Source organism: Ustilago hordei (assembly GCF_900519145.1).
Source record: "Ustilago hordei strain Uho2 genome assembly, contig: UHO2_contig_02, whole genome shotgun sequence".
Classification (NCBI taxonomy): Eukaryota; Fungi; Basidiomycota; class Ustilaginomycetes; order Ustilaginales; family Ustilaginaceae; genus Ustilago; species Ustilago hordei.
The window spans coordinates 390,722-417,419 of NW_024545252.1; the positions used below are offsets into that span (position 1 = coordinate 390,722).

The 26,698-nt window shown below is 52.5% G+C and overlaps 9 protein-coding genes across 9 annotated transcripts; 5 read left to right on the forward strand and 4 right to left on the reverse strand.

Moving 5' to 3' along the window:
- Window positions 1–674: 674 nt before the first annotated feature.
- On the forward strand, window positions 675–2,240 carry UHO2_00911 (putative high-affinity iron permease; the record flags this gene model as incomplete). The annotated part of the gene is made up of 2 exons (XM_041553379.1): window positions 675–902; window positions 981–2,240. 2 exons carry the CDS (start codon window positions 675–677, stop codon window positions 2,238–2,240), a joined length of 1,488 nt encoding a protein of 495 aa, XP_041409313.1.
- Window positions 2,241–2,569: 329 nt separating this feature from the next.
- Window positions 2,570–3,758, reverse strand: UHO2_00912 (uncharacterized protein; the record flags this gene model as incomplete). Its single annotated transcript, XM_041553380.1, has 4 exons — window positions 2,570–2,725; window positions 2,826–2,897; window positions 3,010–3,113; window positions 3,254–3,758. 4 exons carry the CDS (start codon window positions 3,756–3,758, stop codon window positions 2,570–2,572), a joined length of 837 nt encoding a protein of 278 aa, XP_041409314.1.
- Window positions 3,759–4,142: 384 nt separating this feature from the next.
- Window positions 4,143–5,261, reverse strand: UHO2_00913 (uncharacterized protein; the record flags this gene model as incomplete). The annotated part of the gene is made up of 1 exon (XM_041553381.1): window positions 4,143–5,261. One exon carries the CDS (start codon window positions 5,259–5,261, stop codon window positions 4,143–4,145), a length of 1,119 nt encoding a protein of 372 aa, XP_041409315.1.
- A 1,623-nt stretch (window positions 5,262–6,884) lies between these two features.
- UHO2_00914 (putative DAK2 - dihydroxyacetone kinase) lies at window positions 6,885–8,902 on the forward strand (the record flags this gene model as incomplete). The annotated part of the gene is made up of 2 exons (XM_041553382.1): window positions 6,885–6,973; window positions 7,141–8,902. 2 exons carry the CDS (start codon window positions 6,885–6,887, stop codon window positions 8,900–8,902), a joined length of 1,851 nt encoding a protein of 616 aa, XP_041409316.1.
- Window positions 8,903–9,839: 937 nt separating this feature from the next.
- UHO2_00915 (uncharacterized protein) lies at window positions 9,840–11,618 on the forward strand (the record flags this gene model as incomplete). Its single annotated transcript, XM_041553383.1, has 1 exon — window positions 9,840–11,618. The coding sequence occupies one exon, from the start codon at window positions 9,840–9,842 to the stop codon at window positions 11,616–11,618; it is 1,779 nt and encodes a 592-aa protein (XP_041409317.1).
- A 233-nt stretch (window positions 11,619–11,851) lies between these two features.
- UHO2_00916 (uncharacterized protein) lies at window positions 11,852–12,662 on the reverse strand (the record flags this gene model as incomplete). The annotated part of the gene is made up of 2 exons (XM_041553384.1): window positions 11,852–12,491; window positions 12,568–12,662. 2 exons carry the CDS (start codon window positions 12,660–12,662, stop codon window positions 11,852–11,854), a joined length of 735 nt encoding a protein of 244 aa, XP_041409318.1.
- Window positions 12,663–14,204: 1,542 nt separating this feature from the next.
- Window positions 14,205–16,224, forward strand: UHO2_00917 (putative PRP19 - non-snRNP spliceosome component required for DNA repair; the record flags this gene model as incomplete). The annotated part of the gene is made up of 3 exons (XM_041553385.1): window positions 14,205–14,217; window positions 14,311–14,463; window positions 14,789–16,224. 3 exons carry the CDS (start codon window positions 14,205–14,207, stop codon window positions 16,222–16,224), a joined length of 1,602 nt encoding a protein of 533 aa, XP_041409319.1.
- Window positions 16,225–17,790: 1,566 nt separating this feature from the next.
- Window positions 17,791–22,017, reverse strand: UHO2_00918 (uncharacterized protein; the record flags this gene model as incomplete). The annotated part of the gene is made up of 2 exons (XM_041553386.1): window positions 17,791–20,966; window positions 21,039–22,017. The coding sequence occupies 2 exons, from the start codon at window positions 22,015–22,017 to the stop codon at window positions 17,791–17,793; spliced, it is 4,155 nt and encodes a 1,384-aa protein (XP_041409320.1).
- A 1,075-nt stretch (window positions 22,018–23,092) lies between these two features.
- Window positions 23,093–26,540, forward strand: UHO2_00919 (uncharacterized protein; the record flags this gene model as incomplete). Its single annotated transcript, XM_041553387.1, has 3 exons — window positions 23,093–23,347; window positions 23,470–23,534; window positions 23,630–26,540. The coding sequence occupies 3 exons, from the start codon at window positions 23,093–23,095 to the stop codon at window positions 26,538–26,540; spliced, it is 3,231 nt and encodes a 1,076-aa protein (XP_041409321.1).
- Between the last annotated feature and the right edge of the window lie 158 nt (window positions 26,541–26,698).

Here is a 26,698-nt window from a genome sequence, read left to right on the forward strand (position 1 = left end):
TATCATTGTTACTCCTCCCGCTTGTGCACAGAGAAGGGTGCAGCTCTAGACCGTAGGTTGGCTCTTTTCTCGCCTGTGAGAAGGCGCGTTTTTAGCTTTGTGTGGCTTGAGCCCCTTGTCTCGCTTAGAGAAGAGTGGTCTCCTTTTGTTTCTTCTATCTGATAAACGAATTCTCTCTTCTCCCTGCTGCTTTCCTCCCCTTTGTACGCTTCCAATCGATGCACACAAGCACAGCCAATGGATCGTCTCCTGTCTGTTCTGTTGTGTTCAAGTTGAGCTCTTCCGCCTTGAACACCTTATTGGTCATTCCCTTGCTTCCGGACTCTTCCGTCCGGTTGTGTGCCCACACTGATCACAGCGAATCATTCGCATCTGCCTGGTAGGTCAACCTTTGTTTTCTTTTTTCTTTTTTTCTTTTTCTTTTTTCTTTTCATTTTGAGGTTGACCCAGGGCAGAACAAAGTTATCAGATCAAAGATCATATCCTCTCTGCCCTTTCTTCGGCACCGTCTTTTTCCGCTCTTCCTTCACTGCACTCTGGTCTCGCACTCGCACTACATATCTCCCCTACCTTTGCCTCCCTTTCCCTTCCGAGCCGTACTTCAACCTCCCCTCCTCTCCCCATCCACACCCCTTCCATCATCATTTCGGCAGAGGTTCTGTCCAGCAGCAAATATGTCGGCTCAGGGCAACAAAGTCTTTGCCCCAGCGATCTTCTTCATCGCTGCAAGGGAGGCGCTCGAAGCCTCCCTTGTCATCGGTATCCTCTCTGGTATGCTCGAGAACCTCGTCATGCACACCAAATCGGCTCAAGATGAGGCCTCCGAGGCCTCGCTCACCGATGAAGAGAAGGAACGCGCTCTTGCCAAGAAGAAGGCTATTGTTAGCAAGTTGCGCAGGATCGTAAGTACACTCAAGCCCATTCCTGTCTAATCGCCCGAGGACGATCACTTACAACGCTCTTGTCTTTGGCGAATGCAGGTATTGTTGGGCGCAGCGACAGGTTTGTTCATTGCATTCGTGATCGGTGCTGCTTTCTTGGCTGTCTTTTACACCCAGGTCAATGACTTGTACGCAAAAGCTGAAGAGCTTTGGGAAGGTATCTTCTGTCTCGTTGCTGTCTTGCTTATTACTCCCATGTCACTCGCCATCTTGCGTGCCGGTAACAGCAAGCGCAAGTGGAAGCGTAAACTCGAGAGCGCTTTCAGTGATAAGAACATTCAGCCTAACCGCGCTCACGATGTCGAAGGCGAGTCCACCGTCCTCAACACCAATGCCAACGCCAACGCCAACGCCAACGCCGCTTCTTCCTCTGACGCTGCTTCCTCCTCGTCATCGTCCGGTCGCCGAGTCGCCTCCGAACAGGCAGCCCTCAAGACCACCGGCACCGAAAAGATGAACCCTCTCGAAGCATGCGATGTAGTCCCCAGCATGCCCCACACTCAGACTCGACCAAAGGCCGGCCTCCGTGGCCTCTTCTCCAAGCCTTCTGGCGCCGTCACCGATCTCAAACTTCGAATAAATCGCGGTACACTGGCACTCTTCACCATTCCCCTCATCACCACTCTCCGTGAAGGTTTGGAAGGAGTCGTCTTCATCGGTGGTGTCTCCCTCGGCCTCCCTGCCACTTCCATCCCTCTTCCTGCCATCGTCGGTCTTGCAGTCGGTCTGCTCGTCGGCTTCCTCATCTTCCGATCGGGCAACGTTCTTTCAGTTCGAATCTTCCTCGTCGGTTCCACATGTTTCCTTCTCCTTATCGCTGCCGGTATGGTCAGTCGTGCAGTGTACTACCTCCAGTTCTACTCTTATGTCAAGCTTGTCGGTGATTCTGCTGCCGAGTCAGGCGACGGTCCTGGATCGTACGATTCCCAAGGTTACATCTGGCACTTTAACTACGGTAACCCAGAGAACAACAAGGGTGGTACCGGATGGGGTATTTTGAACTCGCTCGTTGGGTGGAACAACACTGCTACGTACGGTTCGGTGTTCATGTATGTTGGATATTGGTTTGTTGTCGCTGGTTACTTGTGGTACCAGATTTGGAGCGAGGGGAGACTGGCGCTTAGGTTTCGAGGAAAGACTTATTGGCAGTCGAAGCGTGCTGCCGAGAAGAGCGAAGCTAGACAGTTGAAGGCTGAGCAGCGGGAGCAGAGGGCGTTGCAGCAGGCTCGCCAGTCGTCTTTTGGAAACGATGAGAAGCTTGCTCAGGCTGGCCCTTCTTCCCTTTCTCAACTGAGCTAGACAGTCTCAAATACAAAAAAATAAAAAAATAATAATAATAATAATAATAATTACAAAAAAAAATCCCTGTCACTTTCTTCAATGTGTATAGCATCCGCATGTAATCATGCCCTCAATGTTTGACTTTGGCTGCCTTAAAGTAATGCATAATGGTCATCCATGTGAACAACGGATCTACTCTGTATGCTTGCGCTGAACTCGAACTTAACCTTGCTGCCACAGATCTTGAAGCGCGGACGATGCCGTGCGAAAGGTACTGAATTTCAAAAGGCGACGTGATCGAACCGAGACTGATGAAAAGAGGATAAAGGTGGTGGGTTTGATGGTATCTACTGAGACTTCTTTTCGCCCGAGATGGGATCTTTGCGGACACCCATTTGGTCTGGTGTCTGTACCTGAGCGAGCTGAGCCACGGCAAAGTAGACGATGGGAAGCAAGACGCCACCCACCAGCAACAGCGTCAAGATAAGAGGTGTAGAGAAGAGCTGGATCGTTACAAGTGGGCAAGAAGGGCAAAGTCGGAGATGAGGTCATGTCAGCTTCCCCTTTCATGGAGTGTCGGATCGAAGAAAGTAGGCAACGTACCTGATACCTGGCAAAGATGCCGCCGGTGGGCTCTGTCCAGTTGCCGCTCGACGACGATGGTGCAGCGACGTACTGCAGAAAGTAAAGCATAGAATCGAGATCGGTCGCAGGATCAAGAGCAAGTGATGAATACTGTCAGCGCAAGAACAAGAGGCGCATCGCTAGGCAATCATACCAAACCTACCTGACGCTTTGTGTGTTGATGCAATTGGCCATTCTGCATCACCATGACCAGGTTGCGAGGTTTCTTCTCATCAAGGGATTCCAACGCTTTCAATAGTTGAGCCTCTAGTTGGTTGTTGAGTGTCGCAAACGAGCCATAGGTCCCAGAAGGTGGATGTAAGAGAGAGTATGTCAGTGAGATTACTAGCATCACAGACCGACTCGTCCGCTTGTGAGCGTCAAGTGTTCCCGAGGCTGCGACTTACCTTGTCTTGGAAGATCGTGCACCAAGATCTCAACGAATGGGAAGGTCTTTTGTTGCTGGTCGGGTGGTGATACTTCCTGGTTGCGCGTTAGATCACTCAGCTGAGTGACGCTGTATCCTTCGAAGCGACAGGTGCTCACAATATGTTCTACCAAGATTGCGGTTGTGTTTGTGTTTGGAGCAGCACCGAAAGTGACCTGCGAAGGAGCACCGATAGATCTTGCCCTAAGCGAGTCTGAAGAGGTGTGTCGCAAGCTTGCAAACGTGTCGCGGTCCAGATGATCAGCCCAGACAGTGGCAATAGCGTCAAGCTTGCAGGCTGGGGATGACTTTCCGGCTGCGAAGAGAGTGTCGACAAAGCCGTCGATGCTCGAGTCGTAAGGAAGCTCCAACTGAAGATTGGAAGCTTGTTGCGAAGTGAAAGCGAGCACCGGGTGAGAAGCGCTGCTGGCTGAGGCGCATGCTGCAGCTGCCAATAGCGATGCGATAGCTGTTGTTGTCCTCATGCTGCCGATGTTGCTGTGTTAGGTGGTGTATGTCGTTGAGAAGATAGTTGGAGCTTTTCAGTGAGTCAGGCTCAGCAACGCGCGTGTGCGTGTGTGTGAGTGGATCGTGCGCCTGCCCAAGTGACATAACGGGGCTCAGGGGCAGGCAAAAGCTGTCAAAAAATTCGGCTCCGCGAAAAGTTTTGAGTTATGTTAGAAGTAGGGTCATAACATCTCCAAATTCAGGCGCTCATGTTCCTCCAAGTAACTGTGGGAAGATGAGCAACAAGCACAAGCAAGAGATAACTTAGTTCGGTGACTTGCACTAGGATTCCATTGATGACATGAGGCTTGGAACGTAGCAATGCAGATGCGATATGGCCTTTTGTTTGATGCAGAATGAGATTACACAGAGGTGTAGCCGCCATCGACGATGAGATCCGCTCCCGTTGTGAAAGCGGAAGCGTCACTGGCGAGGTAGACAACAGCACCCTTCAGATCTTCAGGGTCACCGAGACGGCCCATAGGAGTCAAATTCTCCCAAGTGGTACGGAGCTCCTTGCCGCTAGGACTGTTCTCGAGCACAGCTCGGCTAAGCGAAGTGAGCATGTAGCCTGGTGAAAGAGAGTTGACACGGATGCCTGACTTGGCCCACTCAACAGCCATAGATTTGGCTAGATGCTTGACTGCCGCCTTGGAAGCATTGTAGGGAGCCTGAGCCTGAGGCACATTGACGACCGAACCAGACATGGAAGCAATCATGACAATGGAGCCGTTGATCTTGTCGTCCATCATCTTCTTGGCGACCTCGCGGGCAACAAAGTAGGATCCATTAATGTTGATGTCAAAGAGCTTCTTGAGCTTAGGCGTTGGGTATTCGATTGCAGGGAAGTTCTCGACGATACCTGCCGAGTTGACAGCGACATGGATCTTGCCGAAACGCTTGTGGATGCGACCAACGACATCTTGCACCTGAGCCTCGTCAGAGATGTCGCAGCCGAAGCCTTGGATGTCGAGTTCGCCAGGCTTCACTCCACCCTGCTTGAGGAACCACTCCTCGACCTCCTTGGCGGCATGCTTGCACTCTTCCTCGTTCAGATCGACAATGGCGACATGGTTGGCACCAGACCCAACAAAGGTACGTGCGATCAAGTTGCCAATACCTCGAGCAGCACCAGTGACTACACAGACCTTGTTCTCCATGGAGAAGCTGGCGAGAGTGCGCTGTGAGTGTCGACCGACACGGCCTCCGGTGGTGTTGTGTCCAACATCGTCGCGAGGGTCACGCGAGCTATCTTCTGGGTATGGCACGATGACGTCGTCTTTGGTCGAAGCGAACGGAAGGCCATCAAGCGGCCTGGCCTTGCCTCGGTTGTCGTCTTTGCTCAAGCATCGAGACGAAGTCGCGAAGGCACGAGGAAGGGTCGAGGTTCGCGCCGAGCTGCGAATCGCGGTGCGGGAGGCTTGAGCGAGGCCTGTGAGAGAGCGAGCTGCTCGTGTAGCGCTTGCTGAGTTGGCCAACATGGCAACTGGAATTTTGGAGGTGGTGGTGGTGGTGGTGGTGGTGAATAATTGAAATGTTACAGAGGGAGACCTTCTTGACGTTCGTGACGTTCGTGAGTCAGTCAGCATCAAGCCGAGTGGGGGTCGTGGCAATGCATCCGGCCCTATCATCAGTCTATTCTTCCGTTGGAGTGCAAACATACACACACATTTTTCGTAGCCGATCTGTTTTCTTCTGCAAGCAACGAAGTTTTTTCGCCGATGCATTGACCATCTGATGCGTGAGCATCATTATCCGACAATGCATCCTCAGACTTGAGTTGACCTTTGAATGTTCTGACTGCGATCGCCTGAATAAGCGAAAAGAGCCTCACACGTCAATTCCGAATATGTGAGTGTGAGCCTCTCGTTCGCAGTGCAAAGTGGGTAGCAGGTTGGCTATCGGCCAAATGACTGGCCGACGACGCGTTCTACCAATAAGTTTGGATCTCCTACCACGCTTTTTGCCAGCAAGTATCGGAAAAGCATCTTTGCTCCGCCCTCGTCTCTCACACCACCTTGGTCGGAGGAGGCTTCGCAATTATGTCAATTAGAGGTGCTGTAACCGACGTTAAAGGCGATGCTCATACTTGTGCTCTCGGAATTTGATCGACAAATGGATTGCTGAAGTGCATCAGATGCTTCGCCTGCTGCTGCTGTCGGCAGAGCCAGCCAATCTGCATTCACTTGATCGTTTCCGCAGGACCTGTAGATGACCTCGGAAGATCGACGTTCGGAAGTGTGCCGGCAACATGACAGGCCATTGATTAGATGTACCCACTTTGGAAAGGTGCTGGGCAACGAGCGACTGTATCACTACTTTCACGGTGCATCCTAATCGGCCGATTTGGTTGTGGCCCTTACATAGATGTGGTTTCTTGCTTTGCCACTGCAATTCTAATGTGAGCCTCGATTTTGTACCACCTACGTCTCGCTACCACCCAACCTGAAAAGTCACCGAGATGCGGCGATATAAGAGTCTTGATCGGCGAATTTTTTTTGGTGAATTTTCTTTTGGTGAATTTTCTTTTGGTGAATTTTAATCTTGTTCTGTTGCCTGTAGGGCCGTCATGGTGAAGTCGAATTTGCAGCAGTAGACAGGCTTTCTAGTCTGCCCCTTTTGTTTCATCGGCGAGTTACCTCAAATAACTCCCCTTCTGAGCCTTAGAAAATGCGGGGCAAGACTTGAGGCAGTTCGACAACATTTATTGGCCGTCAGTTTGCGTGTGGGTCCGGGCTCTTGGTTGGCCTGTGCAGGCTAGACCACAGTCGCACTTCTCCGGCTGGAGTCTCGCTTGCAACTCGTCTTGCATAGGCTCCTTCCCCGTGCCAGTCGAGTAGTCAAGTCATCTCTTGATTGTCCGTTGAGCGTCGCTTGGCACGCCGTCTATTCGCCACTGTGCTGAAAGACTTTTAGGCCCATCACAGGCCTCCCAATCCTTTCCTCCTTCCCATCACACGAACAGCTCGTTGACCATCACGGACGAGCCTATACCCTTCTTTTCTTCACTTCTTTTTGAATATCTCAGGGTAAATCCTTTGATCAATAACCTCGATCGCCTTTCAGCTGGATAGTACCTTCCGTGCTCAATTAGATTCTTCAAGATGGCGACCAAACACATGTTCGATAGCTCCACCGGCCTCGTGGACCGCAACCTGCGCGGCACGGTGGCGCAAAACCCCGCTCTCCGATAGTAAGTGCATTCCTTGCGAAAACGCATTTGCTGCTAACACTGTCTCCGCACTCAAGCAAGCAGGCAGCCATTAGCGATAAGCAGCTTTGCAAAGAAGTACAAATTCCATGACCAGTGGTTACTGACATCTGAATGCGTGCGGTATCACTCTTTTCTGGTGTTTGCAGCTATTCCCCTCACAAGGTTGTCTTTGACCCTTCGCATGACAACAAGAAGGTTGCCGTCATTTCTGGTGGTGGTGCCGGTCACGAGCCTGCTCAGGCTGGTTTCGTTGGTAAGGGTATGCTTGCTGCTTGCATTTCCGGAGACATTTTCGCTTCGCCCTCGGCTGCTCAAATTTGTTCCGGTATCGACCTGATCAACCATGACGCTGGTGTCGTCATGGTGGTCAACAACTACACTGGTGACTGCCTCCACTTCGGTCTCGCCGCTGAGAAGGCCCGTGCTGCCATGGCTTACTCTGGCAAGGAGGGCGGCGGTGTCGAGGCTGTCATTGTTGCCGACGATGTCGCTGTTGGCCGAAAGCGCGGTGGCCTCGTCGGCCGCCGTGGTCTTGCTGGTAACATCTTCACCTGCAAAATTCTCGGTGCTGCCTCCGACAAGGGCTACGACGTCAAGCGAATTGCTGACCTCGGTCGCAACTTGATGGACAACATGGTCTCGATTGGTACCTCTCTCGACCACTGTCACGTTCCCGGTCGTCCCAAGGGCGCCGAGGAGCGTGGTGCTCTCGCGGAGGAGGCCGCTGAGCTCGGTATGGGTATCCACAACGAGCCCGGGTTCAAGCACATGGACAAGAAGCCCGAACCTGAGGCTCTCCTCGCTGAGATGCTCCAGCTCCTTCTCGACCCCAACGACGAGGACCGTGCGTACACTCCCTTCAACAAGGACGACGCTCCCGTTCTCTTCGTCAACAACCTCGGTGGTATGAGCCAGCTCGAAATGAACGCTATCACCGACCTTACTATCGAGCTGCTCGAGAGCAAGTGGGGCCTGCACCCTTGCCGCGTTCTCTGCGGTTCTTACATGACTTCGCTCAACGCTCCCGGTTTCGGCGTCTCGCTCATCAACCAGAAGCGATTCGAGAAGAACACTGGTCAGAGCTTGCTCGAGCTGCTCGACTACCCCACCACTGCCTACTCGTGGCTCGGTGTCCAGAGCGGCTGGGGTTCTGCCAGCGGCCACCCTCGAGACCGCAAGGCTGAGGAGAAGGAAGCTGCAGACCACCTCCATTCTGTTCGCAAGGCTGGTGGATCGGTCAGCGGTCTCGCTGGCCCCGGTGCCTCGTCCAACGGACCCGTCAACCCCAATCCTGAGCTCGTCAAGAAGGCCATCATCGCTGCTTGCGATGCTACTGTCGAGATTGAGCCCACCTTGACTCGGTACGACACCATCGTCGGTGACGGTGACTGTGGTGAGACGCTCGCCCAGGCGGGTAACGAGGTCAAGAAGGCTCTCGAGAAAGGTGAAATCCCTGTTGACAACGCCGCCGGCACCCTCATCGCTATTGGCGAAGTGCTCGAGTACGCGATGGGAGGTACCTCGGGTGCTATCTACGCTCTCTTTTTCGCTGGTCTTGTGCAGTCGTTGCTCTCGAACCCTAAGGGCACTCAGGCCGATTCCAAGGTCTGGGGCAAGGCCTCGCTCGATGCGCTCGAGAACTTGGGCCGATACACTCCTGCCCGTCCAGGAGACCGAACTCTTGTCGATGCACTCGACCCCTTCTGCCGCGCTCTTGGCGCTGGCAAGTCGCTCACCGAGGCTGTTGATGCTTCAAAGGTGGGTGCTGAGAAGACTCAAGCCATGACTCCACGTCTTGGACGTGCTACATACGTGGGCAGTAAGGACGCAGGTGAGATGCCCCCTGACCCGGGTGCGTGGGGTATCTGGGCTCTTGCTGACGGTCTCCGCAAGGGACTTGGTCAGTAAGTGGACGCTCACTGCAAAGCCCTCACATTGTTTTCCCTTTCATGTTCGTAAAAAGCTCTTGTCTCGTCCACTCGGCTGCATTGTCTGAAGCAAAGAATCATCGCATCCAAATCACTGTACGACTGTTGTCTGAAGCTCTTCGATAGCGGTCGCGAAGACAGAAAAGTGGATCCAGTGTAGGACCACAGATCTCCCGATGCGAGGCCGATCCCAACGTGCCACAGCCGCTGCAGCCCGTCCTGTGGAGGATCGACGACTCAAACAGACGACAGATCTGAGCGAAATCTCACTCAAAATCTTACACGTGCCGTTAGACTCGGCTAGTATGGCAAGAAAAATTTCCGAACAAAAATGACACATGACGAATTGAAGTGGAGAACAACACGGCCACATTTCACACACAAAAACATCGAGCATTTTTAAATAATTTTTTTTTGGTTTCGTGGGTCATAACTGAGCTTTCTTCTCCTTGACTTCGGCGTCCAGCGCAGACTCTTGTTCGCCAATCCCACGTCTCTCCCTTTCTTCTCCGCCACCATCCATTCATATCCAAGCACCATCCTCCGAAGGCCAGCGAACAAAGCAACACTCATACCCACCGCTCCTTCACTATACCCCACTCCCGCGTATTCCCACAAGCTCATCGGACTGGACTGCAACGCTCACCGAGCACTGCCATCATAGACCCACAATTCATCTGTGTTATAACCCCTATTTACACTATCAAAGCCGGCGTCTGCTACATATTGCATCATTGAATTGCTCAGCCAGGTGTCGAAGCACAACTCATAATTCATCAGAAAGCTAGCACTCATCTGAAGCAAGGACAAGTTCCTATAAGATCCATCATCCGGATGCCGATCGAGAGAAAAGGGGCAACTCTCACCCTACGCAAATATCACAAACTACCACTAAGCATACGCCGCCAGTAGACAACATGCCACGCCTCAAAGTTCAGGTTGGTCCCGATCAATTCCACATGGAAGACGCTTGCCTTAACGACACCCTCCATCCTCACGAGATCGATACCGAGCACTTTGTTGGTCGCGTCCTCGTCCGCATCCTCGACGCTCCCGGAGCCAAGGAAAGCGAGCCAGGTCGCGAGTACTTTGAAGGACGTTCGCGCAAGTTCTGCATCCAGATTGAAGGTCGCTTCAAGCGGCGTCTGAGCGGCAACGACGTCCTCTTCGGCACAGACTTCGATCGTATTGTCGACTTCCCTCGCGCTCCTTTCAACGCTGGTATGCGAGTCGCAAAGTACATCGACCCATGCACCTTCTACAAGCTTGATCCGGATTCGGGTCGTCCCTACATCATGTCGCCCTACATTGCATGCATGAACACCTTCTGTGCTTGGCCAGCACCGTCACGCGCACACGACGCCGTTGTCGTGCTGCGACACACACATCGTGGAAGCACTCCCGATACCTCTCGCCCACCAATACCGATGATTGGCCCCGAGAAGTCGAATCACGGTCCACAAAACGCTCTCGTGGCCAGCCCACATGGCACAGACGACGAGGACGAGGGCGATATTGTGCCACGCGAATCACTTGACCGCAGCCGCAGCATGAGCGAGAAGGATGGCAACGGAGCTGCAAAGAAAAAGAAGGGCTGGTTTGGCGGTTTTGGTGGAAGCAGTGCGCCAAAAGAGGAGCGTATCCTCAAGAAGTACTGGCGCTTCGTCGGATTCAAGGACGAGCCCCGAGTGCGTGGACTTCTCGAGGCTCATCACGCAAAGCTGCGTGGAGGCAGCAGCTCTGGCAACCATTCCGAGGCAGAAGGTTCCAACACAGAGGCGCGTGCTCCTGCACCTCGGGACAGTCTAGGCAGCGTTGGCTCGAATGATGTCCAGCATGGTCCAGCTGGCCAGACGCTCTCGTTCCTTGGTACAGGCAAGCGCACTGAGCTCGACCGAACACCTGATCGTGCTTTGACGCCCAATCACGGGAACGGAGGTGAAGGGATGCTCATGTCGCCTCGTGTTGGCAGTGGAAGCTTCAGCGATATTGGTGCCAACGAGATCGCAGCAGCTCCTCCTAGCGATGTCAAGGACGATGGCAACTCCAGTGGTCCCGCTCTCGTAGCGCCAAAGCCCAAGCACGGCGTGGCTGCACCGCTCGACGAGGCCGATGCCCCTGCTGCCGCTCCATCATCTGCACATGCCAAGACCGGCTCTGCATCTGAGGAGAAGCCCGAGATGCCAAAGCTCGAACGCATCGCCACCTCGGTGCGTCACGAGATGGAAGAATCAGCCAGATCAGATGGTCTCAAAGATGGAGATTTCAAGCTTGCAGACGCTCTTGCTCACACCCACATTTCACGAAGCAACAGTGCTCAAGGCGATGCCAACAATGCAGCTTCATCCAAGCTCGACGAGCAACTGGGCCCTTGGCGCTTTGCAGATCCCGGTACAGACATGATCGAGGACAATGCTTTCATCTTCACCACTCAGTCGCTATCCGTGCCTCGCCGACGCAAGCATTTCGCATCGGAAAAGAATCGACTCGACTTCCACTACGACCCGGACGTGGTCTACGGAGCTTCATTCTTCACCGATGCGATGGACTTTAACACTTTCAACCTGGGCATCGGGCCTGTCAAGTTGAACGTAGCCAAGTGGTTCAAGGACATGCCAGTAAGGTACACGCTCAGGAACACCAAGGACGAGAACTTGACGTACGTGACTATAAGCTTCCAACTCGTTGACGAGTAAGGCAGCCGTTTGCATCCAGCCAGTCATAGATGTAGACAGAGACCTGATAGACTTTTGTTGTGATAATCCAGCATATTCACTTCCACATGACTGCAATGCGTGACTGTTTGTTTCGTGACTCGACACAGACGGAGATAGCTTCATCGCGTGCGAAAGAGAAGCTACTGGTATTGCAAACCTGTCTTATTTGCAATGATACAAATCTGTGATGAAAGCGTGAGGTTGCAGCTGCATTACTTGCCCTGAGCGGCACCCTTAGCAAGATCGCCATCAAGGTTGGTCTGCTTTGCCTGACGAGCCAACTTCATCTGCTTCTTCTTAGCCACAGTGTTGAAGTATGTTGCGAGGATAAACCTGATGAAAGTGAAGAAGGGTTCCCACACGACAGCGGGCAAGTAGTTTTGCGCAACGGCAATGGTGATAGGGCTGGTGGTCCAGGTGACTCGCATCACAGGCCAGAAAGCAGCCTTGACGGCCCTCTTGATGTTCTCGACACCACGGGCACCGTTGATGTAGGCCATGCACGAGAGGTAGACCGTGTTGGCAAACACCGAGACGGTAAGATTGGAGGTAATGATCTGTAAGATCTTGTCACGGGTGGTGGTGCGGCCGACAAAGGCCTTCTGGAGGAGGCCAGTGAGAATGTGACCCATGGGAGCCGAGACGAAGAAGCCGTAGACGAACATCTTGAGTGCACGCTCGTTGATGCCGAGCTTGGTAGCATAGGCTTGGAGAAGACCAACAGGGTTCTGCTGGGCTTGACGCTTCTTTTCGTCGAGCGAGGAGGGGGTCTTGGTGTTGGTAGGGGCAACACCGGCAAAGTGACCGGCAAGCACTTCCGCGAGGGCAGATAGGACACCCGAAGTGATCATCCTAGCAAAGCATTAACCGAGAGGTGAGGTCAGTTCAGCGCTTTGCAGTCATATTTGGTGCACAATCGCAAACTCACTTTGTGCGAAGAGGGTTGGCGGCAAGCGCCGAGAGGTAGCCGACAAGCAGCGGGTTGGTCGTCAAAGGCGACGGCTTCGAGATGACGGTGGCCATTCTGTGCGTGATATGGGGTAGAGGGGTTGTAGTGTGTACCGATGGATGTGATGTAGCTAGCAGAAAGTAGAAAAGGTGTAGACAATGGTCAATGATAGTTCTGATGCTACTGAGAAACGGTCGGGTCGTGCACGTTGGGACATCGCCGACGTCAGTGTGTGAGATCGCTTCATTCGCTAGTCGATGAGATATGGACGAAGGAGAATATTTGCAGACACGATCATGTCCTCGCACTCTAGGCTGTGTAGTGTAGATTCTCGACGAAGAAGCGAGTTGCCGGACACCATGTTGCAACTCACTTTGATGATGCTCCTTGACGAGGCGGGGTTGTAGTGAGGATAAGCGATCTATTCGGCTGTCTTGAGAAAGATGCTGAAAAGCAAGGCTGTGGGCGATTTGTTCGAGATGGTGGAGGTGAAAGTAACAAAGGAAGTTGGACCGACGCCCAAGCCACTCAACGACAATACGGGACAAAGCTCGACAAGGTCGGAAGCTGGGCCGGAAGGCAAGCAATTAAGCAAGGATTCTGGCAATACAGAGACCAAAGGCTTCGGTTGTCAAGGGTCTGACTCTGGCGCCCTTCTATCTCTCTGTTTCTCTCTGCCCGGCGTCTGTTAGGGAAACTACAGCACTGCAGCAAGGCGGCAAGACAATTTTGAGCTTCTTGCCAAACGTCGCTTAGCCGGAATACCCGGTGACTCTCGCTGTCTTGAGACCGAGAAAGAAAGTCTTCCCCACAAAAGCTCGCTCTCGGCCATGATTCTCTACCGCGACTCTTGACGCTCGACAGGCAGGCTTTCGATCTAGCTCTTCGCTTTCGTCCGAATATGATCTTGCCCAAAATTGTCGGAGGTCGCTCTGATCGAAGCAACACCCAATCCACTGGCAGCTTTGCCAGATGAAACCATGTCGCAAGACGAGAAAGCGCGCGGACCACGTTCCTAAATAGTCTCAAGTCAAGGCAGCGTGGGCCGGTATGATGTCTTGGTTGCGGTTAGTGTGCGGGAAACAGCGAGAAGTGAGATCCTTTGCGGGGAAAAGAAAGAAGAGCTCTTCTTTTCTTCTTGAAGCGGCCGAAGCGCAGTCTCAACCGGGCCAGATAGGTACGAGTTTTCTCTTCAACAGCTTATTTGGATGGCAGAATCCGAGTCGGCAGCAGCATCAACCTGTCAAGGCTCTTGCTTCACCAGGAATACTCAGACTCAACCTTGCTCTAGGAAAGGTTTGATGTCGTCATGTTTGTATTGTTGTATTGCTTGTTACATCGGCAACATGTACACATTCTTTTATCTGACCTTGTCGTGCGAAAGAGGCCGCAGACGAGAATTAGCCGACGCGACTGATGATTGGAAGCCTTTTTTTTTTTTTTTTTTTTTTTTTTTTCCCGGTGTGTGTGTGTGTGTGTGTGACTGACTTCTTCATTTTGCATCCACGCTCCACCACTTTTCTGACATCTTCGCCAGTTTATCCCACTCGATTATCACCATATACTAGATCATCTCTCGCAGACTACCCATCAGCAAGGGCGAGGTTCGATCCAATATGTTTTGTGCTAGTAAGTGGCGCGATCGTGCGCAGGACGGCCCCGATAGTCTCACAGTAGATGCTAACCTTTGCTTCTTATTCTGATCTTGACCTCGTCTACCAGTCTCTGGAGAACCACCAAAGGTCCCAGTCGTGTCGAAGAAGAGCGGCCTTGTATATGAGCAGCGTCTCATTCAAAAGTACATCAACGACAATGGCAAGGACCCAGTGACTGGCGACACCCTCGATCTGGACGACCTCATTGAGATCAAGTCAAGTGAGTATGGCTTCTTCGACTACATGTTCACCCAAGGCAATGGAGCTAGAGGCAATATGAAAGACCTCGCGACGATGCACACTCGCTGGGCAACAGGATACAAAGGATGAAATCGCTTTCTCAAAAACTACATATCAACTAGAAGCTGTTGATGAGCCTTCGGGCGACGACTACACCACGAGTTCTGACACCACCTGCTACACGCTCAAGCAGCCTTAACCACCCTAAATCGTCGCACAGTCTCCCAGCTTCGTCCCGAGCTGCCGTTGACATCTTTACGAGAGCGACATGCTGACTTAGGATGCTCATTCATTGACTTCTACAGATCCAAAAACAGCAGTACCTCGTCCTCCACAGCATAGCTCGATCCCTTCTCTGCTCACTTCCCTGCAGAACGAGTACGATGCAATCATCCTCGAGACCTTCACACTCAAAAAGCACTACGATAACTTGCGGCAAGAGCTCGCGCATGCGCTCTACGCCAACGATGCAAGCGCAAGAGTCATTGCCCGTTTGCTCAACGAAAGGGATCAGGCACGCGAAGCGTTAGCCAACATTCAGGGCACCATCGGCGCTGGACCTTCTTCGTCACGAGCAGCACAAGATGTCGAGATGGCCGACTCGGCGCCTGCTGAGAACGGCTCCGCGGCGAGTGGCAGTAAGCTGCCGTCCGACGTCGTCGAGATCATTGAGTCGACCGCGCAACGACTCTCAAGCCAGCGAAAGGCAAAGTCGAAGCGCAAGGCTCCTGAGGGCTATGCAACTCAGGCTTCTGTGGCCGAGTTTGCAGAAGTGCAGAGCTTGCCGTCGATGCACCACGCCAAGCCTGCTGGTGTATCGTGTCTCACCTTGTCTGCAGATGGCAATGTGCTTGTGACCGGAGGCAACGACAAGAATGTACAGGTGTATGATCGAAAGCAGGACCAAGTGTTGGCAACGCTCAAGGGACATACAAAACGAATCACTCGCGTCGCTGTCACCGGCACCTCCGATGCACCCATTGGGTCTGAGGCTGCCAGCGAAGAGACGACACTTCCTGACTACGTTGTCTCTGCGAGCGAGGATGGCAAGGTCAAAGTGTGGGCACCTAGTGGCGCGAAAGGCGCCAAGGCACAGGTATACGCCCTTTCGAGCACCATCAACGCGCACAAAGGCGAAGTCACTGGGTTGGACATCCACCCATCTGGCGCCTTGTTCGGAACTGCCGGACGCGATGGCACCTTGACCGTGCGTAACTTGTCCGACAGCGCCGTAATTATTCGTCTCGAAGCTGATCTGGAAGACGTCTACGAGTCATTCGCGTTCCACCCAGATGGTCAGCTCGCAGCAACCGGCACGTCCAGTGGCGCTATCCGCATCTGGGACATCAAGGCCGGATCCAATGCTTCCAGCCTTCAGACCGAACTTCCGGGACGCGTCTCCTCGCTTCATTTCAGCGAGAACGGGTACTATCTCGCCGCAGGCTCAGATGAGGGTAAGAATGTCGAGGTTTGGGACTTGCGCAAGCTCACTACTGTTGGCAAGCTTGCGATTGAAGAGGAAGGAAGCACCGGCGTTTCGGCAGTCAAGTTTGACCCTTCGTTGCAACTGCTCGCGGTGGCAACGGACAGCGTCAACGTGTATGCGAACAAGTCATGGACCCACCTAGCAAAGTTGCAAGGAACAGCAAACTTGACTGGGCTGGCGTGGGATCACCGAGATGGCAAGATTGTCGTTTCGAGCCTGGATCGCACAGTGCGCACGTTTGGCCTCGCTGCTTGAGATTGACGTTGATCTGTACCATGATACAATGTTTCGTACCTGTTGCACCGATACCATCGAAAGCCAATGCAGCCCATTTTGGGCTATGTTTCATTGTATCGATGATTATGGATTCCAAAGCATACTTAAGCTGGTGAGGAGAACTGAATTTTGCAACCTTCTTTTGCCGGTCATTTTTTTTTTTTTTTTTTTTTTTTTTTTTTTTTTTTTTTTTTTTTTTTTTTTTTTTTTTTTTTTTTTTTTTCATTTTTTTCATTTTTTGTTTTTGTGCTTGACCACTCCTTTCTTGTGAGTGCTGCGGAATCTCCTCGGGGATGCCCATCACGAAAGCCACACCGCACTTGTTTGCTTGGTAGATCCGTCCATTTCAGAGATGCTTCCGACCTGATCACCAAAGACACAATGCCGCAAAATGAATGAAAAAGGCACCTAAAGGAAGCTGATGGAAGGGGCGGCAAGCTTTGTTGCGCTCAGGTATCTGAGAATATTCATGCCAGTGACGAAAAAGCTGGGAGATCTGCCAAGGGAAAAGAGTGGGATTTGAATCCCCGCCGATCTACGCGGGTAAAGAATTCATATGAGAAGAAGCGATACCCTGTAAGCAGCTTTACGTATCTGGTATGGCGGCATTTCGAAAAAGAGTGTCGAATACAGTTATCGTGCAGTGGAGCAAAGTAAGCAGCTTGCAGCCAAGTTGCAAAGGGTGCGAATCGGACCCCACGGAAATGTCAGTAACACTGTCCTCCAAACAAAGCGCTGAGCCGCCAAGTGCCTTGGAATGAGCTCCCATGGAGACGGAAAGGAAGATCATGGCTTCGCTGAGCTTTCACGACGAGCCCTGTTCCAGCACAGAAACGAAACGCCGCGGAAAGACTCACGGAGCGGGAAAGCCGCGTCGAAAAAAGTGTCGGAAAGCAATCGTCACGCGACGCTTATCATCATATCGTGTGAAATTGATTTTTTTTAGCGACTTTGACATCGGAAAGGCCGAAGGGATTCGTGGTAAGCAGATCTCCGCGGAGAATTGAGCTATCTCTTCTTTCCGTCCTAGACGATAATACTGTAATTTAAAACGAAAAACGAAAAACGAAAAACGAAAAAAGAAAAAAGAAAAAAGAAAAAAGAAAAAAGAAAAAAGAAAAAAGAAAAAAGAAAAAAGAAAAAAGAAAAAAGAAAAAAGAAAAAAGAAAAGAATAATAATAATAAAAATTGGATGGATGTGTGACAGACGTTTCGCTGGAGGAAGAAAGCAGATTCCTCAGCTGAAATTGGTCAAAGAGAGGTGAGAGAGAGTTGAAGTCCTTCGTCAGTGCGTTGGAGTCAGTCGTCAGTGCGTTGGAGTCAGTGGTTGATGATGATGGTAGGAGAGAGAGAGAGAGCGAGAGAGCTAGGAGTCTATATATACAAAAGAAGAGCGGCGGAGAGCCGCATTGACTGCGGAGCATAACAAAGCATTTGCCTTGAGTAGGTTGTGACACATGTGGTCCGTGCTAAGATGTTCAGGCCTTTTACTCGGCCGTAAGCACTACCTTCACTGTCTCCACGCTTTGTGCGGCTTTATCTACTTCAACTCCCCCCCTCAACAGCATATGTACCCTGTTCATTATGCTGTTGCTTCAAGGTGTGACCTCCGTTCTTCAACACTGTCGCATAGCTCGGGGACCCCGTTCCGTACACTGCTGCCGGTATTTGCAGGTGTAGCCCAGATCTTGCTTGCTGCATTGCCTGCCTCCCAATGGGCTTCGTGAGTACGTCTGCCAAGTTTCTTGTGGTGTCTACGTACTTGATCTGCACCCTTCCCTCTTGTACGTTGTTACGGACGAAGTGATACTTGGTGTCGATGTGCTTAAGCTTCCAGTGCTGTGCTGGGTCCTTACTAACCTGTATGCAACCAGTGTTGTCCGAGTAGACCGTCGGTGTGCCTGTGGCAATGCCAATTGAGCGTAGCAGTTGCTTGAGGAAGAGCACCTCACGTGTTGCTTCCGTGGCTGCAATGAACTCTGCCTCGACAGCGGACAATGACACGCATTTTTGTGTCGCTGACTTCCAGGCTACTGGGTTCCCGTACACTAATGCCACTGACCCCGATGTGCTTCTTCTCTGTATGGTGGCATCGCTTGCCCAGTTTGCATCGCTGTGTGCAACCAGTGGCTCTTGCGACTCACTTGCCCTATAAACCAATCCAACCTGCCTTGTGCTTTCGAGGTAGCGTAAGACTCTTTGTGCTGCCTGATAATGCTCCTGCGATGGTTCACGCATGTGCCTAGCGAGAACACCCACGGTGAGACTAAGGTCGGGCCGGGTGCTGTTGGCAACCCAGAGCAGCTTGCCAACAATCACCGGATACTCCTTCTGTTGTGCTGCGCTTGCGACAAGGGTTCCCTCCGGTATGCTCTGCATTGGAACCATGGTTGGCTTCGTACGTTTGTCCAGGTGCTTCGCCAGCACTTGGTCGATGTACCCTGACTGACCAATCGTCATGGTGCGCATCGCACGGTCTCGACTGATTTTGATGCCCAAGAAGTGAGAGACCTCACCACTATCTTCCATCTTCCATCTCTGACTAATCTGCTTCTTAACCTCTAGGACCGTTTCCAGCCGTGGTGCTATGACTAATGTGTCATTGACGTAGATGACCACAATGGCCATATCTTCACCCTGTCCCTTGGTGTAGATACAGGGAGCGCACTCTACCTGGAAGAATCCCATGCGTCGCAAAGACCTGTCGAACTCCTGATTCCATTCTCGCCCAGACTGCTTTAGGCCATATAGGCCCTTGACTACCTTGTACACCTTGCCAGGTGCTACTCCTGATCCTTCTGGCGGCTTCATGTAGATTGCTTCCTTTAACGTGGAGTTCAAGTAAGCCATAGTGATGTCCAGAGCATGTACCTCCCAGTTGTTCTGCACCGCTAGTGCTAAGATGGCTCTGATCGCTCCGAGGGGTGCTACTGGAGAGAAGGTTTCTTGGTAGTCGATCCCCTCTCTCTGTGTGAAGCCCCTTGCAACCAGTCGCGCTTTGTGCTTAACAGGTACACCGTCAGCATCAAGCTTCAGCCGAAGCACAACCTTAGAGTCCACAAGTGGTACTCCTGGTGGTTGGTGCACCACCTCCCAAGTCCCCATTGCCTCAAGTCCTTCTAGCTCCTTTCGTATTGCCTCCTTCCAGAGCTGGGCGTCCTCACCATTCATTGCTTCCCCAAGCGTTGGGTCCAGGTTCAGTATTGCTGTGTTGGCGGCACCCACTGTGCTGTCTACGGCTGGTAGGAGATCCTCCACTGCAGTCTCTGATCTGGTCTCCTCCTCTACTATGGCTGGCGTGACACCCTCCTCCTCGACCTCCACGGTCACCATGGGCCTGACTGCCTCTTGTTGGCGATCACTCCATCCTTTGTCCTCATGGAACGTTGCTGAGTTGCTCCATTGAATTGACGCAGGCTGGTCCGGGTTGCAAAACTTCCATGCTTTGTGTTCGTCGTCATACCCAATCATGATGGCTGGCTTTGCTCTAGCTCCATGCTTGCCTTGCTGGTCCTTCTGTTGAACATGAACCCATGCCAAGCATCCGAAGACTCGCAGTTGCTGGGCCAGCTTGTGCGCGGTGGTTCCATAAAAGGCCTCGTGGGGAATGGTTTTGGTGGCTGACGGGGTAAGGTTCATCACGTGTGCTGCTGCTGTGATTGCGTACGGCCACAACTCTCTGGGGCAAGCTCGACCAATCAGCATCGAGCGCATCTTTTCTTGGACCGATCTGATTGCTCTCTCCGCCCGTCCATTTTGGACGCTGATCCCCGGGACGCTCTTTTGCCACTTAAAACCCTCTTGAGTTTGCCAGTCTTCGGCTGCTATGCTGCACCATTCTCCTCCATTGTCGCTGCGGAGTGTTTTGAGTTTCCTGTCCGTTGCCCGTTCCATCCTGGCTATCCACCTTCTCAGCACCGTGAGTGCGGCACTCTTTGTGCAGAGTGGTTCCACGTAGATTAGAGAGGAGAAGTCGTCCACAGCAACTAGTGCGTAGTGGTAGTTGGCATGTCCTTTGAAATCTGTCATCAGGTCTACATGTACCAGCTCTAATGGTGCCTCCATTCTTTCTGACTCTGATTGGCTCATCCGTGCTCGAGTCTGTTTTCCTTGACTGCACGCGTTGCAGTGCTTCGACTCATGTTCCATTTCCTCGTCGGTACCTAGGTAATGGGCCCGGATTTGTCTCGTTTTGTCTCGTCCTGGGTGTCCGAACCTCTCATGCCATAGGTAGCTGTCTCGATGCTTCATGTCCTTATTGCCCTCTGGGGCATTATCTAGTTTTCCTGTGTTCTGGTTGTCCTCTGGGACGCCATCTCGTGTTTCCTCCAGTTCCAAAACCCGTGCTTGTCCTCGCACTTTGAAGTGGCCCTGTCTTCTGTCCCTTTTGAATTGTACTTGGGTACCATCGTTCTGCTTTATGGTAGTTCCAAACTCATCAAAGATTACTCGTGCACCATTCTCGATCAAGCCTTGTACGGACAATAAGTTAGCATTCAGTTTCGGTACATAAAGCACATCCAATAGTTGGATGGTGGCCTCACCAACCCGAAGGGAGGCATCTCCTATAGCCTTCACCTGAAGCTTTTCGTCCCCTGCCGTACTGATTTGGCCGACCTTGTTCGTTGAGGTGAGCAGCATTCTCTCATCATTTACCATATGATGGGTTGCACCTGAATCGATGATCCAGGTGTCGCATGCTGATCGCTCGCCCCTGTCGACTGCTAGAAAGGTGCACCCGAGTTCCTAGTGGTTCACTTCCTGTGCCAGATTGGGGGTGGGTCCGTCTCTACTAGGTGCGGGGTTATTGTTGGTGTTCGTGCAGTTTCGAGCAATGTGATTAGGTCCTCCACAAGCGTAGCACTTTGGAGGGGCCGAGGGGTTGCGAGGATCGCGCCTGCCTCTGGGTCCTTGCTCCGCCTGGTCCGTACTTGTGGCAACCCTTGCTGCTCCTCTAATACGGCCGGTGACCTCACCATCCTGCTGTTTCTTGGCGAGTGCGTGGTAGGCTTCGTCATATTTACAGTCTGGTCTGGCCGTTTTCAGTGCGTCGACGGTGTTGGCATAGAACCAGTCTTGGGCCGTGCAGCGATAGAGAGTTGATTTCTTGAGGTCCTCGTCGAAACGCTTTCCCAGGCGTGCCGCATCGTTCCAGATCGAATCGAGTTCCTTGCCTAGCCTGACAACGTCTCGATTGTGCAATCGCACTGTGTGAATACGATCCTGCAGTCCTGCTTGCTTTACAGCGTCGTTCAACGTTAGTGCCTTCTTGAGTTTGGCATAGAGTGTGCTACCGAGTTGGACTTCTTCATCCACTCCCCTGACGGTGTAGGTGTCGATACGGCTGTCTGGACTGTTGTCACAGCAGGCGTGGATGAGGCCCACGAGGGCTTTATCCAAGTCTTCGTCGTATTCCTCGTTTCCAGGCGCTACCGTGCCATACAGTATCTCCTTCGCATTATGTACTCTTTGGAGGCAGTCGATGAAGGTAGGTTCCCAAGTGTGCCAGTTGCTGTCGCTGAGCTTCTTGATGTGCGCAATGGCGCTCGACACCTCCTTGGGGATCTTCTCGGTTTCCCTGCGCGGGGTCTGGTTGCTAATGCTGATGAGACCCATAGCTCGTACGATTGCTTCCTCGGCCGTTAGTGCTGGGTTCGCCAGCTGGAGGATCCTGACTACCTGCGTGAGCCATCCTTCCTCCTGTCCATTGCTTGGGGTCGTTTGATCATCATCGCCCCTTCCCGTCTGTCCAGCTCTTGTCGATGGCGGCATTGCGTTGAGTGTCAGACTCTTAATCAGTTGAAGTCCTTCGTCAGTGCGTTGGAGTCAGTCGTCAGTGCGTTGGAGTCAGTGGTTGATGATGATGGTAGGAGAGAGAGAGAGAGCGAGAGAGCTAGGAGTCTATATATACAAAAGAAGAGCGGCGGAGAGCCGCATTGACTGCGGAGCATAACAAAGCATTTGCCTTGAGTAGGTTGTGACACATGTGGTCCGTGCTAAGATGTTCAGGCCTTTTACTCGGCCGTAAGCACTACCTTCACTGTCTCCACGCTTTGTGCGGCTTTATCTACTTCAACTGAGAGACCTCTTCGATAGCATAGCGTGACAGTAGTGTGGTGGTGAGTGGAGGTTGCATTGTTGACCCACTCAATCTTCTCTGTGTGTGTGTGTGTGTGTGTGTGTGTGTGTGTGTGTGTGTGTGTTGATCCTGTTGGTCGTTTTATCGCGATTAGAGCGAATCTCATTGTCCGCTGTGCAGCCATTCAGCTCAGATTGACAAGCAGACCAAAGAAAGCTCAGACTGGTATCGTCGTGACACCAACGACGAACAACACACCTCTTTCTTACCACCTTGACTCCACCACATTACGCCCCTGCGACCAGACCCGCCTTTTGCCTACCTGTCCTTTCCGAACTGGCACCATTACTTATCAGCTACTCGAATTCGCCGGCCCACTTCTACGACCCTTGATATCCGTTCCCACCGACCGCTTTGGCAGAAATAAAACAATTTCGCAAGTTCCGAGTGCTATGCTTTCTGCCCTCGTTTCATCTCGACTTTCGAAAGCTCAGTCCAGGTTCAGTGAGGATTGACTCTTGCTGCGCAACCAGTTCGGCAGCCACTTGGTTTCATTCCCACCACACCACACCTCGTCGACAACTCTGTCACCGCCACCGCCTGGAGGTGGCCGCTCTCAATAGCAGCCACAAAACTTCTTCGCTCCCTCTCGAATGGATCCAATCTAGCTTATACTGCAAACCACTTAGCTATAAGCAGCTTCAGCTTTTTCATCCTGCTTCACAAAAGAACACGACTGTGCCCTCGTCGTTGCATCAAATCTCTAACATGTACAATCCTGGCATGTACCAGCAGGCCGCAGTGTCGCCAGCTAATGCCGTCTACCAACAACACACGATGCCTTCTACGTCGAGCTTTCCCGCCGATATGCAGGTACACATCAACTCTCAGCAGCCAAGCATGCCAAACACATCCTCGAATCCCGACATGTCAGGGCACGCTGCCGATGCCTCTGTGGACACTAACGACCAAGATGACGAAGAGGGTGCTGGCAAGAGGAGGAGAGTCCAGCGCGCATGCGACGTGAGTAGCCCGTAGAGCCGAGAATCTGCCAGAATCTGCTCAGAACAGCCATCTCTCAGAACAGCCATCTGATAGCTTCTTTCTTCTTTCTTCGTAACCTCCCTCACTCATCTCGAAAACAGACATGTCGAAAGAAGAAGGTCCGCTGCGATGGCCTTCAGCCAGAGAAAGGCGCTTGTTCCAACTGGTAAGTCTTCTGCTTGATCCCTTGTCTCCGCTGTAGGCCGATTCAATACTGACACGTACGTATGACGCCGCTCTACTCGCATCACCTCCCCTCAGCGCCAACTATGGATACGAGTGCACCTTTGTCGACGCAGCACGAAAGCGCGCACCACCCAGAAGCTACGTCGAGGCCATCGAGGCTCGAATCGTCAAGATGGAGCAACTCGTCTCTTCTCTAGCACCAGGCGTTGACTTCACCGACCGCATCGGCAAGCCCATCAGGCGGCCAGATGAGAAAGGCGATGAGGGCAACAGCGACTTCAACCAGCCTTCACAAGCAGCTTCGGTGAAAGCTGAACATCCTCTGCCTGCCATCTCGGTCGAAAGAGCCAACAGTTTCTGTGCTTCTGGCACATCCATCTCCCAGATGCTCTCGCCATCCCATGCCAAGGTGCGCAGCAATACCGACTCCTTGAACGAGCAGAGCAGCGAAGATGACTCGGAAGATGACATCGCTTTCATCGAAAGCAGATTCGGCGACGTCAATTTGAAGACACTGCCCACCGAGACTTCCAGTACAGCCACTTTCGATAGCAGTCGTTCCGAGCGCCTCATCCTTAATGGGTCGGCAAAGGCAGATCCTGCTTCAGAAGCTACAGGGACACACAAATTTATTGGCAAAGCCAGTGCCATGCATTCCCTTCCTATCCTCGAAAGGCTCAGCAGCAAAAGCTGCATCGAACTTGGCATTCATCCCAAGGGTGCAAGGCCAGAGTACTGGGCAATACCTGCAGGTTTCATCGACCCTCCTGGAGATCCCGCCGTCGCCGTCACGGCGTGGCCCGCAGCTGACCTCGCCGACAAGCTCATCAATGCTTACTTTGGCCGCATGAACCACGAATTCCCTGTCGTCAACGAGTCACAGTTTCGCGACGAGTACATGAATCACCCGGAACTGCGTCAAGATTCCGAGTGGCTCGGACTCGCCTTCTGCATCTTCATGGTTGGCAGCCACTATCTCGTCGACGACAGGGTCAGGGCTTTCTCGAGTGATCCACACTCGCGCGGAATGCACTGGTGGCAGGCTGCCAAGGGCCTCATGTACCGCAACGCTCAAGTTGTGAAGCCACTCTACCACATTCAATGCCTCTTGCTCTCCACTCTCTTTCAGCTTGGTCTTCCACTCGCCGCCTCCGCCTCCTGGCTTCATCTCGGCGGCGCTATTCGACTCCTGCTCGACGTTGGAGCTCATCGAAAGCAAGCAGCCAAGAAGCTTGGTCTTTCTAGGATTGAACAAGAGACCTACAAGCGTACCTTCTGGGTCGCTTACAGTCTCGATCGCGAACTTGCCTCCTCGCTCGGCAGGCCCATCATGCTTCAGGATGAGGACATTGACGTCGAGCTTCCCATCGAGATCGATGACGAGTATCTCTTCAACACACCGGAAGGGCAACCTCTGCCCAAGCAGCCGGGAGGCAAGCCGGCTCTGATTGGTGGGTTTCTTTGCTCGCTCAGACTTGACGAGATCGTCGGACGCACCCTCAAGACTGTCTATGCGCTGCACAAGACCAAGTTGCGATTCGGTATCAATTCGAGAGAGTGGGACGAAAGACTGGTCACCGAAATTGACTCGGCACTCAACAACTGGCTTGACACAGTCCCACCACACCTCCGCTACGACCCTCACGAGACCGACGACGAATGGTTGATGCAGTCTTCGCTCCTTTACTCCAAGTACTACAACTGCCAGCTTCTGGTTCATCGTCCATTTATCCCTGCCAAGAAGGGATCCAACCAGAACTCGATCCTCAATTTCCCTTCGCTCGCCATCTGCACCAATGCTGCACGAAGCATCAGCCATCTTATTCAGAACCTCAAAGACCGCGAACTGCATAACGCTGTCGGCATTCCCGTTGCATTCAGATCGATCTCTGCCAGCTCAATTCTTCTGTTGGTCGTCTGGGGTGCCAAGAGGAATGGCGGAAGGGTTTCCAGCTCGGCATCAACAGACTTGCGTCGCTCGATCGATGTCTTGCGATCCATGGAAGCGCACTGGCAATTCTGCGGCAAGGCAGTTGACATTCTCGAGTCCGTCATGACTTCGACGCATGTCACCGTCCCAAGAAATAGCTCTTTCAATGAGCAGGGGACCAAGCGGTCTCGTGATGGTGAAGAGGTGCAGGACGGCCAGCTTGAAGAAGAGACTTCATCGGCGCTGCCCTCGGCCAGGAACGGAAAGAAGTCAGACGCATCAACTGGCAAGATTGGAACCAAGGCAAACGGCAAGATTGCGCATGGTGGCAGCGCCGATGGTCAGCCGCTAGCTCCCGAAGCAAGGCAATTGCCCTTGTCGACACAGCAGCTCGCCTCCATGACGCCACGATCCAGTGCAGAGCAGTCGCCATCATCGGCCAATAATGACGGCAACACCATGCCTTTCGCTGAGTCGGACGCACAAACCACGTTCTTCGGCGATCCTTTCGATCCCAAGACGCCTCAAGCCGCACCTCGCGCTCGCATGCCCTCTTTGGGTGGCGCTTCTGGCATTCCAGCGTCTCTGTCTTTTGGTCTGATGACCCCTTCAGCCGCGAACTGGGGCAACATGGCGCAGAACTATTACATGCAAGAACTTCATTCTCAAGCACATGCATCTCAAACTCTCCCCGCCATCACCCCTTCCATCTTTGACAACCTCGGCTTGCCTGCAGGCTCAAATGGCTTCATGGGTACCAATATTGGCGACATGTCTGATATGGCGCAATTTGGCTTCGGCGCAGAAGGCGAGGAAGGTCTCGGTGTCAATGGAGACATGTGCGGCAATCTTGATCGCTACTACACCGGAATGGATGGGCAGGGTCTCTCGACCAACGGCGAAAACACCACGCAAGGCTCTCAAATAAATATACCGCAGTCAGACAGCAGCAACGGCCTCACGAATTATGCATTCGAGCTGCTGCAGAAGCAGAGCGTCTGGAATCTGGACGAGGAGTCGCTTAACTTTTTGCAGCAGCAAGGTCAACGTTGGTGAAAATATAGACGTCGGTTCAAGATCAGTTCGAGACCAGGGTTAGGGTTAGGTTAAGTTTAAAACATCTGTACGTAGAAGGTCTCTTGGGCTAGGGTTAGCCTCATTTCCCTTGTGTTAAATCACACGCATCATCGAATCACACCACCTCTTTGATCCTT